The 13,680-nt window shown below is 37.8% G+C and overlaps 1 protein-coding gene across 4 annotated transcripts in view; it reads right to left on the reverse strand.

The window, feature by feature from the left end:
* The window catches only part of iqsec1b (IQ motif and Sec7 domain ArfGEF 1b), a 427,454-nt gene that overhangs the window by 210,916 nt on the left and 202,858 nt on the right, over nucleotides 1-13,680 (reverse strand). The window contains exon 1 of one of the 4 annotated variants that reach the window (XM_048547586.2): nucleotides 8,669-8,819. The exons of the other annotated variants lie outside the window; for them this stretch is intronic. Within the exon in view, the coding sequence (XP_048403543.1) occupies nucleotides 8,669-8,691 (23 nt within the window). The 5' untranslated portion in view covers nucleotides 8,692-8,819. Of the gene's footprint in view, nucleotides 1-8,668; nucleotides 8,820-13,680 lie in introns of those variants that run through there. 4 annotated transcript variants of the gene reach the window in all.

Here is a 13,680-nt window from a genome sequence, read left to right on the forward strand (position 1 = left end):
TAACTGTGGCTACAGCAACGCTAGCATTGGCTTCTCCTTTAGCTCAGTCACCTTCAGAGCTCGGCAAGAATCAATGGTTCCACCTTTTCTATTCCTAAATGTTATTTATTGGTGACACACATTAGCAACATGAGATGACCTCCATTTTCAAGATGGCATATCTATGTCTACCCATTACCAAAATTGATTTCCCTCTGCCCTTTGGAAACTACACAATCATACTTCTAACACTGGAAAAATCCATAAATTCTTTCAGCTAAACAAAAAGATGTCTGGTGCCATTATCCTCAAATAACAACAACAAATTTTATATCTTTACAAATGACTCCAACTCTATTCCAGTCATTTTCTCTATTTAAGATGACTAATCAGAACATATGGGTTCCAACAGATTCCCAAATAAACAGATCACATTTCCTCGACATAACAGAAAAATAACACACTGTAATCGGTGTAATATCACCAGTTTTGGCCATACCTCTGCCCATCTACCACTGAAACCCTCTCCAATTTGTTTGTTCAAACATGTTTACTTGAAAACTTTGCCAGATCAGCCTCTCAACTTCCACTGGCTTCATCCTATTTAAATCTGATACTTTGTTTCCATCCTGTATAAAAACACGTTACTTCTCTTCCTCTGTTTACTAATCTACATTCTCCATGGAGTCCCCAGGACCTGATATTTAGAATCCTTAACTTAATGCATTAATATCTTACTAATTTAATCTCTCTCTATCTTCATTATCTCCTTTGGCCCGACTAAAGGTGTCAAAATAGATAAAGGGAGCAGAGGTACAGATCAGCTGAGATCTAATGGAATGGTAAAACAAGCTTGAGGGCTTGACACTCATTATGTCCTGGGTCTTGCCTCCTAGATACCTTTTCAGTGTCTACTCAATCACTCTGCCTTAAGTTACCAGGGACCCACACTTTGGGAATTTCTCTGTAAAGACCTCAAGACTCTCCTCAATTGATGGATTTTTAGATTTTATGATGTTTCCAAAGCAGCCTTTGGGCTAACACTTAATGACTGGAATAGAGTTGGAGTCATTTGTAAAGATATAAAATTTGTTGTTATTTGAGGATAATGGCACCAGACTACTGTAGTCTATGTATGGGCCAAATGGCCTATTTCTTCTCCCATCTTTATTGAACAAGGCATACTGTAAACAGAAATCCATGTGTATGACTCCCTATCATTTACATAACAGAGATATTAAGCCAGAATTGTTTTGTGACAATTTAAAAGCTCAGTCAGTAACCCATTCGGTGATTTACTAACCATTACTCATCTTTAGTGAGTTTACTTCTGTGCCCAAAGAGGAATGCAACCGTAGTACTTATAACTACAAACACGTAAATGAAGGGGAGAGATAAACTGAATCAGTGGGCTGCTGGATTAATTATTCTAACAAAATTCACCACGTTTACGCTCCCTTGCTCAGTCAGGTTAAAAACAAGACTACTAGCTCACTGTGGTACACTGATTCAAATAACTGAGGTGAAGTTTAAAAAAGCCAACCACCTGAATCACAGTTAAAGCGACAAAAGGAATTTATAACGCTCACAAATGTACAAGGTCGTTAATGATATGCATTTTAGCTCAGATACCAAATAACAGTGGCACTTATGAATCCATTCCAAATTAATATAGATCATCTAATTCTTTATATTCCACAGCTTAAAATTCATAACCTCAAATTTTGAGGGAATTGAGGCAGTTCCAGGCCAATTTTTGGCAGCTAGTCCATTCCAAATGATTGAAAGAAATAGCAGTTTCAAAAGATGCAGTGGCGATGATCAATCTGCAAGTCAAAATGAAGCATGACTGACTACAGTGGTAGAAACAGTGGCTTGTAAGTAAGTGTAAACCAATATTTGTTACTCACGCAGGATCTTAAAACTCTATGCTTGGAACTCATTCTACATCAGCAAAGCAAAATTAAGTACCCCAAACGTGCGCAAAAACAATGATGACATTTTCATACAAAACTGTAAACCTTTTAGTGCTGTGTTCTTTAAACTGTCAGAATAATACATATATTTTTGGGAGCTACAACAGTAGGTGGTGAAGGCATACATAGAAATAGCATGAGGCAAACTAAAATCAGTTAAGAACTTCGAAAGCTTGTATGATCATTAAGAATGCAATTCATTCTCATTCCGGAATGGTGCTCTTGTCCCACCTACAACTTCAGGGTATTTCTTCATTCCTTAACTGGCTTTCCCTCAGCCCAGGAGCCATTAACTGAACTATGATGAACTTTGTCTAATTTTACTTTTTTGAAAAATAGGATGCATGACTTCTGTCATTAATATAGGCGCCATGGTAAACTGACTTACAAAACGTCACTGTTTTTCAAGTAAAAATACATGTGACAATAAATTTCTATTTTAAACTAAATGACTTAATTGTGTCACATTACAATAGCAGTATTACCCTAACGTGATGCAATCACATGCGCAGTGCGAATGTGAAAAACTTGATTGAAGGAAATGTTTTATAACTTTGTACATCAAATACTCCAGATCAAAAGTCAGTAAAATAATTTATCCAGAAGAATTTTTTAAATCATTTTAGTTATTGGGCATAAATCAGAAATTGGAGCTATTTTCTTCTGACTTCCAGACTAAAAGAAATTCAGCAATTGCCATTAAAAGTGAACATTGAAGAGATTGAGCAATATGTTAAATCTGTTATTAAAAACACACCATTTAAAAATCAACTAAGAGCACACTTTTCATTTCTAAAGCCTTCAGTAAGTTGTAATTACATCATTAAAAATGAGAGTTCAATAGATACGAGATGCAAAATACTGCACAAAAAAGAACACTTACACACGGTCATGCATTAAAAGTAAGAAAGCGACAGTAAAATTTAACATGCAAAAGTGCCACAGTGAACTCACCTGGCTTCAACATCTAATAAAAACCCACATGTAAGGCTCCTGCTGTGTAGCACACCAGATTCCAGTTGTGAGGACTTTTAGATTTGAGGCAAAGTGCTGATTGCATGCCAATTTTAGTTGCAAAATGGTCTTGCAAAAGGAAAGCTTGTCAAAAGTTATGCACCCAGCAATTTTGAAAATGCAATAAGCACTACTGATCCAGGTGGTTGTGTCCTAAAGGACATAGCTGCTAGACTGGGTCTGCGGCAGGTGGTGAGGGAACAACATACTTGGCCTCATCCTTAACCTGCGGGCTGCAGATGCATCTGTCCGTGACTGTATCACTAAGAGTGACCATAATACAGTCCTTGTGGAGACAATGGCCTGTCTTCAGATTGAGAACACCCTCCATTGTGTAGTGTGGCACTACCATCATGCTAATCAGGGCAGATTTCAAACAGATCTAGCAACTCAAGACTGGGCATCCATGAGGCATGCTGGACTACTAACAGCAGCGGAATTGCACTTCGGTATAATCTGCAATCTATTGGCCTGGCATATCCCTCATTCAACCAGTACCATCACGCTGGAGATTAATTTTGGTTCAATGGAGACTGCAGGAGGGCAGACCAAGAGGCAGGAGATACCAACCTGGTGAAGCTACCAAACAGGACTACCTGCATACCAAACAGCATAAACAGCAAGTGACAGAGTTAAGCAATTCCACAACCAACAGTTCAGTTTTGTATTCCAGCAAAAACCAGGCATGAATAGTAAGTAATGGACAATTAAATAATTCACTAACGGAGACAGCATCACAAATATCTCCATCCTCAAATGGAGGAAAGAATACCAACTGATCATTACAAAAAAGAAGGCTGAAGCATCCGCAATAATCTTCAGCCGTAAGTGCTGAGTGGATGATGCATCTTGGCTTCCTCCAGTGGTGCCTAACATCATAGACACCAGACTTCAGCCAATGCCATTCTGTTATGGATCGGATCAAACCCCTTCAAAGCATATCAAGGATATGGGCTAGACACTCATCTTATTTAAAAGACTAGTATAAGGCGCTGTGTTCCACGTGTGATTTGACTGGTGAAACACACTCCCTCCTTAAACCACAGTTAAAAATACAAACAAAAGGAATTGGCATTACTTTAACTCTAATAATATATTCTGTAAAGTATTTTGATAAACTACTACTCATCAACTGTTCCAATACAACAGCAGCCCATAAACATACCCTTGGCAATGGCAAATTCAGCAAAAGAGATTTCTTTCATTTGCTTTCTACCCCAGTTCAGGACAAACACTGACAGAATGAATCTAGCAGCTTCTGCAGCAGCAGAGAGAAAACTGCATCTAGTAGCTTCAACTCTAAAACCCTAACTTCAACAACTGAAAACAAAATAAAAACTGAAATTGTGTCTGTGTGATCTTAATTCCATCCACTCATGCTTCTTTTCTCTCATTTAAAACCCAAAGCTATTTGCTCTGCTTTCCATGTTGCATACACCTTGGCACCAGATTGACAATACCCTTCTTCAAGAGAAGCAGGACAAAACAAATTCCTCTTAAAAAGGCACATCAGGTCACAATTCACTCTACGTGATATCAAGAAACAGTTGGAGGCACTGGATACTGCAAAAGGCTCCAGGACTGACAACATGCCGGCAACAGTGCTGAAAACTTGTGCTCCAGAACTAGCCAAGCTCTTCCTGGACAGTTAAGGCACTTGTATCTACCTGACAATGTAAAAAATTACCCAATTATGTCCAGTGTACTAAAAATCAGAAAAAATCCAACCTAACCAATTACCACCCCATCAGTCTATTCTCCAACATCAGTAAAATGATGGAAAGCGTCATCAACAGTGCTAACAAGCAGCACCTAAGCAATAACCTGCTCATTGACACCCTGTTTGGGCTCTACCAGGGCCACTGAGCTCCTGAACTCATTACATCCTCGGTTCAAACACAGACAGAAGAGTTGAATTCCAGAGGTGAGGTGAGAGCAACATAAAGCTCTCGATATCACATTGCATTTGAAGAAGTGTGACACCAAGGAGCCTTAGCAAAACTGGAATCATTGGGTATCAAGGTGCAAACTCTCTGCTAGCTTGAGTCATACCTGGCACATAGGAAGATGACCGTAGTTGTTGGTGGTCAGTCTTCTCAGCTCTATGACATTTCTGCAGGGGTTCCTCAGGGTAGTGTCCTCACTCCAATTATCTTCAGCTGCATAAGAAGACTTTCCCTCCATCACAGTCAGAAATGATGATGCTCACCCATGATTGTGCAACGTTCAACGCCATTCCCGACTCAGAGACTGAAGCAGTCCATGTTCAAATGCAACAAGATCTGGATAATATCCAGGCTTGAACTCAAAGTGGCATGTAACATTCCTGCCACACAACTATCAGGCAATAACCATCTGCAATTACCGACAATCTGGCCACTGTCCTGTGACGTTCAGTGGTGTTACCATCGCTGAATTCCCCACTATCAACATCGTGGGAGTTACCATTGACCAGAAACTCAACTGGACTTGCCACAAAGTGGCTATAAGAATAGATCAGAGGTTAGGAATACTGTAGCAAGTAATTCACTTCAACTTTTAAAACAGTAACTTTGACAAAACATCCAGGATAAAGCAGCCCACTTGATTTGCACCCCTTCCACAAGCATACATTTCACTCATCACCAACATTCATTAACAGCAGTGTGTATTATCCACGAGAAACACCACAGAAATTCACTAAAGATCCTTGGACAGCGCATTCCAAGCCCACCACTTCCATCTCCAAAGAACAAGGCAGGAGATAAATGGGAACATCACCACTCACTCTCTGCAAGTTCCCTTCCAAGCCACTCCCCATTCTTACTTTGAAATATATCACTGTTACTTCACCAAAAGGTACTATTGTTCGTTGCAAAGGTACCACTGGGTCAACCTATAGCACACGGACGCAGCAGTTCAAGAAGACAACTCACCACCATCCTCTCAAGGGCAACTAGGAACAGGCAATAAATGCTGGCCAGACAGTGACAGCCATGTCCCACAAGTGAGTAAAAAAAAATTGAGCGGCATGAGGGGTAGAGCCGCAATCTTGGTAAAATTATGGTGGTAGTAACTGTCCATCTTGGATTGAATCTAAATGTGGATCTGAAGGTTTTCATGGGATCAAGTATGACACCAAGAGTGACAATACACTGATTTAATCTTTCAATTCACAGAGGATGCAAATTGGTCGCTAGGGATCAGATTTTGGAAACAGCACTGAAAGCAACGGCTTCAGTTTTTCCAATATTCAATTGGAGAAAATTTCTGCTCACCTACTGGATGATGAGTCTGATATTATAGCTACAGCAGAGGAGACAGAAGAGATGGTAATGGTGTAGAACTGTGCGTTTTAAGCATACGTGAAAATCTTCTTTCACGTGATAATCTGACAGGCAACACGGAGATGACAAATATAGGTCAAGTGAAGCATAGATCCTTGGGAAATATGAGAGACAACTAAGAAAGATTGGGAATTGATATTCTGACCATGACTGAAGGTCCAGCCAGAGGGCATGGCTGGGTCAGCAGTTACTGCCCATCTCTAATTGCCCCTTTATCTGACCAGCTTGCTAGGGGCATTTCAGAAGGCAATTAAGAGTCAACCACATTGCTGCTTGTCTCGACACACACCTAAGTCAAACCTGATAATGATGACAAATATCATTTGCTAAAGGACATTGGTAAAACCAGATAGGTTTTTACATCAAATCACCAATCGCTACATGATCTCCAATTGGCCAGCTTTTACTTGAATTCAGGCTTCATCTATTAATCCAGGTTCTGAAGTACTAGTCCACTAATTTTACACTATGCTACTGCCATAATGGTGTCGGCAATCCTCTCAGGAACTGCAGAAAGGTTCAGAAGGATGAGGGGGGATAATTTACCTTTGACACAGTACAAAGAATGCCAGAATTTTTCGGTTGCAATGGCATAAGAGCTATGATGCCCTGATTAGAAAACTTCAAACATACGGTCCTGGGTACAATGAATGGTGCCAACACATTGAAAAACAAACAAGCGAGGTTATGGATGGGTCAGGAGCTTGCAAGGCCTATTTTCTTGGGGTAGCAGAGTTGTCAGAGAAGCTTTCAAAAGGAGAGGAACACATCTCCAGAAAGAGAACTGTTAACAATACTGGCTAACATGGAAGCCAGCAAGTGTAGTTGAAGTGGCTATCTCGTACAGTTTCACATACATGTATGCAGTTTCAAACAGTTTAAAAAGGAGAATTATATGAAGTAATGACAACTGACAATAATTTGCAATAAATGCAAAAATACAAAAGGCTATTACAATATCTTAAAACTATTCAATAAAAGTATAAGCTTGCTTTCCTTTTCTCAAAAGCGCTGATTTTCCCATTGAGGCGATGGGTTAATAGAATTGCATAAAATCCAGTCCACTTTGGAAAAAAGATTGCTAATTGAGTTTTTAAAAATATTGCCCCCCCCCCCCACCACCACAAAGGAAAGCCAAGTGCTCAAGAGGTCAAGGTAGGCTAAAGAACCACACATCTGAAAGCAGTTAATAATAAATTTCATAGTTGGATTCACATTTTACAGAACTAGTCAAGGGGAAGAAAGTATACATTTCTGTGCACACACTCGTGATTCAACAATGCTTCAATTCAAGAAGCCTCAAACCTCTTGGAACTGAAGAAGCTCGAGTGTACACAATAATGCATATCGGGAGCACTTTTGTTTTCTTTAAACTGTAGTTATAAATTCTGTGTTCCCTGACATAATTACACTATCACAAGGTTGGCATTCTTTCATGACCTCTCTGCCTACAAACTGATCATCAACAATTTTTCAGCAATTACCATTAAATGCATCAGTAACACACTTGCAATGACATTCCACTTTGACCTTGGATAAGCTATCTTTTACTGCGCACAGAGATGGTCAATTTAAATGGCAGACACACCTCAAAATTCTCAATTAATTTCTCATATTTGGCATTTCTTCTCCACATTTGATACCGGTATATACAGAACACCATCACACAGACAGACACAACAGCTTACAAATCAGTAATGAAGATAATGCTTGAAAGATTGCCCAGTTTGCTATTCAACAGGAAATTATTTTTTGAACAGTAAACCATAAAATGCTGACTTGGCCGAGGTTCAAATTCCTGCATGTTCAATATTTGAGAGTTATGCAATTTTTCCACCACAATCAAGCTAAAAATGCATGACAGCTTCTTGATTAAAGAACATTTTGTTATCCCTATCAATCACGATTATTTGACCCCTCTGGTTACAGATTTAAAAAAAACTGATCGAGTATTTTTCAAATACATACAAGATTATTTGATGTCAAGATATATTATGCAAATTGCCATCCTAATCCTTGGTCATATGTTTATGTATTAGTCAACATGTTTTGCAAAGAACCAATTAGTTAGACAGCCCTCTTTGAAATTTTGCTTTGATGTCCAATCACATTATTACAGTATACCTGGTTGCAACCATCTTGTACGCTACCTTACACATTAAAATATTTGCAAGCATGTCTAGCTTAAGTGGAAAACAAAATATCCATTACACCATTAAGGGAGGCTAGTTGCTGCAAATGTTTAAAACTCACTGAAAAGGGCTCCCAGTCATTTGATGACCTTTCATTTAGCTCTTAATGCCATTACCCATTCACCATTTAAGACACAACCTGTTATTTGCTGCAGAAATACATGGGTAACTATGTACTTACAAATGACAATGTCTACTGGCCATTTTGAAGCTGGTGTCACCTTGATAATTAAATAAAAAGCAGAGCTGGTTGATTGGGTTATTTCCAAAACTAATCACTGGACTTCTACATTTCTTCCAGCTGAGTTAAAGAGAGTGTCAACCTATACAGGAGTGAAAGGATTGATGCAAACACCAGACAACTGCAGCAGTTGAACACAGTACTGGGTAAAATCTGAAGTGGTTACAATATTTTAGTTACAGATTGCTGTTCTATTGCATATTTCAAGTTATTTAAAAATTTTGCCATATTAAACAAGATAATCATTTAATTTAGAATAATCAAAAATTTTAAAATGCAGCCACATATTAAGCTATTTTCCACCTCTGTTTAACCAAAGTAGACTAGTCCAAAATTGTGACTGTTGATTGGTGCTTCATCACCATGGAAACCAGTGTTATCTGCTGAGGCAAATCCTAGTCCCTTTTGACACTGGCAAATCAATTTGACAGGCACTTACTACGTAACAAGTGTTGATGTATCTTGCTTTGATGAACACTTGGATAATAAGCAAGGCAGAAGAAAATTAATTTTTAAAATCCTTGAGATTTTAATTACAGCAATTACTTCTGTTATTTACAAAAGCTTCCAAATTTAGTATGAAAAGACAATGTTAGAACCTATATTTACAGGCATTTAATTGATAAAATTATGTTGGTTTAATTCAATGTGGCATTTCTTTTAATTAATAATGCATGAGCAGTTATTTCGCATGTCATAGCTACTCTAATTCCCAAATCCAAAATCAAAACCAAAATATTTAACAAATCATTGAGACTTACAAAAATCAAGTAATAAAATGTGTATTTTATTACAATGTCCAATATGACCATCATTTTTATTCTCCTATGATCCAATTGATAAGTTAAATTTCCAACATAGAATGGAGCTGTGACAGTAATGTCATAGATTCAGTCCACATTGTGTATTGATCCAGGTGATCATATTAAGGTTGGCAGAAATAGCACTATAGCTAATCACAGAAAAAACAAAAATATATAAATATTTCCACAAAACAAGTAGGTATGCAAGAAGCAGAGGACTTCAAAAATTAGGGATTTCAAGTACTTAAGATATTGACTGCAAAAACAAGAATGTCAATGTATATTTCTGGAGTAGTACCTAATTAGTTCCTCCCCCAGTTTATTGAGCATTCAATGTAACCAGTTCTCGTCTGAATCCAATTAGATGCAGCAGAAAAATGGAACGAAGAGACAGAGTCATAGAGATTTACAGCATGAAAACAGACCCTTCAGTCCAACTTGTCCATGTCAGTCTGATATTCTAAATTAATCTAGTCCCATTTGCCAGTATTTGGCCCATACCCCACGAAACCCTTCCTATTCACATACCCATTCAGATACTGCAGCGTAGTGTTTGTGTCCTAGCTCAGATAGGAAGCCCCATTTCAAGACTCACCTGCTCGAGAAGTGTGCAATAATATTTCTGAACAGGTTGCTTACAAAATATGCGCACCAAAAGAAATCTAGGAACTTTGAGAATCTATCGGTATTAATAAAATGGAAATGCTCACCAGGAAACACAAAAGAAATGAAACATGATTTTGAGGGCAGATTTGGGAAAATCTGGTGTTTGAGTTTAAAAAAGATGTTATTAATGGAATCAAACAGTAATTGGAGGAACTAAAGTAGGAAAGACGTCAAGGAAGCTTTGGCTAAGCTACAAATGAAATTTATTTCACACATAACGACAGGATTAAAAAGGACAAAAACATCTATTGTTATAATTCAGGTTCACCACATCTAATGCAGGGGTTTGCTTCACCAGACATTTTAAGGAAATATATTTTATGGGACTTAGGCCAACATTTGTTGGCCATCTGGTCCTCGAACTGATTGATTTAATAGCCCATTTTCAGAGGGCAGTTAAGGGTCAACCTCAATATGGAGGTCTGGAATCACAAGTAGACCAGATTGGGCAAGTTTGACAGATTTCCGATTCTCACTGATATTAGTCAACCAAGAGGGCTTTCACAACAATGACAGTTCCACTGTTATCATTGCTCAGATTAGCTTTCAATCCCAGATACTGTACATTGCCATGTGCAAGTCTATCCAGTGCACAAACTTTTGCACCAAAGGAAAAAAGTCATACTTTTCACAAATACTCACCTTTTACCAATTACAAAAATGTTCTATATTCCTTTAGATAAACTTAATTTTAGCCATAAATGCATATTTTACTTAATATTTCACAATAAATTCTCATGAGGGATTAAACTGACAACATAGGCTGTATTCAGAAGACACATGGCAATTTAAGACATACCCACATAGACCAGACAGTTTATGGCATAATAAATAATGAACACTAATAGGTCCTCCATCAAAATGAATCAAGCATAAAGCCACTTTCAAGTTAATGTTGTAACATTTCTTAATTTATCAAATAACTTTGCTGTGATAAGTGAATCTAGTGTTAGTGAAAAAGTTGTGCCAGAATGGATGAATGAAAACGTCCGAGATCAAATGTGTCATCGAAACAGGAACTAGTCACTAGGCTTGATGTGCCTTTGCATTTTGTAAAATTGTCAATCAAGTGGCCCAAATCAAACCGGGTACAAAGAATTCCAGGCCACTAGATTGCGGATGTGGGCACTGTATGAAACAACAGGTCAGTATTTAAAGAGGCCAACATCACTCAAATTAATAGAAAGGCTCACAGCTGAAACCATCAATTCTAGAGATTCCCTAGATCACAGCAAAAACTAGATTATCCATTAAGTCTCATCAGCAACATGAATGAAATGTCTATGAATTACAATAGACAGGATACGTTCAACAACTAATTCAGGAGTGGAAAGATTCTAGTAAAAACAACAGGAAGATTGAAAAGTGATTTAACACTGCATGGGCAGAAGAAATGAAAACTTAAACTGTACTAAAAATCTAGGTCCCTGCAGGAGATTTTGGACATGTTCATGACAATGGTAGTACAGATGAACATGAAGTGAAGTTATGGATGACCAGATATTTTGTGTAATGAATGCTGTTTACTAATGTGATCATGCTCCCATATAACAATGACAACCCAAAGTACTTGCGAGAAAAGAACACACATTGCAATTCTACCAGAGGATCTAACATCCACAGTTTAACTTTTAGATGCATACCTGAACAAACCATTCACGAATCTCATTAGGACTAAATAGAATAGTTGAATCGGAGAGGGAAGGAATAAAAACTCCAAGGAGTGGACATATGCATACTGTCCTATTTGATATTATGAGATTTCATTATCAAATCCGCAGATGCTATCATTGTATCAAGTGTCAACACAGTGCAAAATATATGCAAAGCATCCAGTTCATTTGTTGTGGCGGGATGACTATGAAAATGAAATAATCACCTATTGATCCACAGGAAAACTGTTACTGTTCTGAAGCCATAGTGACTTGGAATGAATTTGATGTACTTTTTATTGGATGAAGACAACATATTTGGTAGTTTTAAAGTGTGGTTAATAAGATTGTGGTTAAAGAAATTTTTCAGCTATTGATTGATTCTATAAACCATGCCATATTCACTTGAGTTTTTTTGATTTTTTTTGTTCACAGCTCAAAAACAGCAACCACCCATGTTCATATAACAGTTAACCTTTAGTGTATAATGAAACCTCACGTCCTTGCAAGGTTTTTGAAGATCACCTTATAAGCTACAGTCTATAGTAAGCCTCAAATTGTGATATTGTGCTCAAAGAAATTTTAAATAGCAGGCCACAAATAAAGGGGCCTTTAATGGCTGAGCATTAGAAACACCATGGGAAAAAGAACATAACTGCAGGAGTAGGCCATTCAGTCCCTGATCCTACTCCTGCACTCTAGATCATGGCTGATCATTTACCTTAATGTCAAAATTTCCACTGTACTGCCATATCTCTTAATGTCATTAATTACTAGAAATCTGTCTGTCTGTCTTGAGATCAATGACCGAGCTTCCACATCCCTTTCGGTCAGAGAATTCCACAGATTCCCCACCTTACATGAGAAAGGTCTTTCTCATCTCAGTCCCAAATGATATGCTGGGAACGTAAATTCAGATTCCGCCATTACCATGGTACAATTTGAACCCAAGTTCCCAGGGCAATCCATTGCTTCTCTGGACTACTAGTCCAGTGTCATTCCCGCTATGTTTGAACTCAACTAACATCCAATAAATTGGAGTGATTGAGTGTATGTACATTGAGATTACAAGAATTAGACTGAAAGCCACAATACAAGTTGAAAACAGAAGCAAGATATAAATAAAAACAAGCATTGCTAGATTACAATGCTATGTCAGCTCTAAACTTTCTGCTGTACTTGGAATGCTCTTGACTGTGATGGAATTGAATATTTCAGTGTGAGAAATTAACTCCACAGATGACTTCATTCACTTTACAGCCACGGAGATGTCACCATTCAGACTTGACATTACACTGAGGTCTGTCTGTACTCAAGTGTTAAGAATTCCTTTGAACTCTTCAAAGTTGAGAGATATTTTTATAAATTTTTCTTGATCAACATCACTGAAGTATTTAGCGACTGATTTCATTACAATTGGATGGCCATGCTGTGCATAAATTGATTGTCACATATTCTGATAATACCAGTGGCTAACTTCAAAATGTGCTTCAGTGGTTTTAAGCTTCTTAGTGGTGTTGAGATCATGGAAAGTACTACACAGAGCGAGTTCTTTCCTTACTTTCATGTGTGAAAGGCCAGAAAATGTCTTACTTCCATTTGAAGCTCTGCATACCGATACATCAAAAGTGCATGTGCTAAAGTGTCTAGAGTTTAAAATGCCGAATCAGAAAAGGGATTTTAAAATTTGGCACAAGGATATGCAACAGAAATTGAGGTACCAAAAATCTCAGAAGCCTACTTGCAATTTGTTTCCACAGTATGTAACCATTTGGGTTCATTAAGAGTAGACAATTCAATTTTCAATTTCAATGTGCACATTTTTGGGCCA

The sequence above is a fragment of the Stegostoma tigrinum genome, chromosome 11 (genome assembly GCF_030684315.1).
Source record: "Stegostoma tigrinum isolate sSteTig4 chromosome 11, sSteTig4.hap1, whole genome shotgun sequence".
NCBI classification, from domain to species: domain Eukaryota; kingdom Metazoa; phylum Chordata; class Chondrichthyes; order Orectolobiformes; family Stegostomatidae; genus Stegostoma; species Stegostoma tigrinum.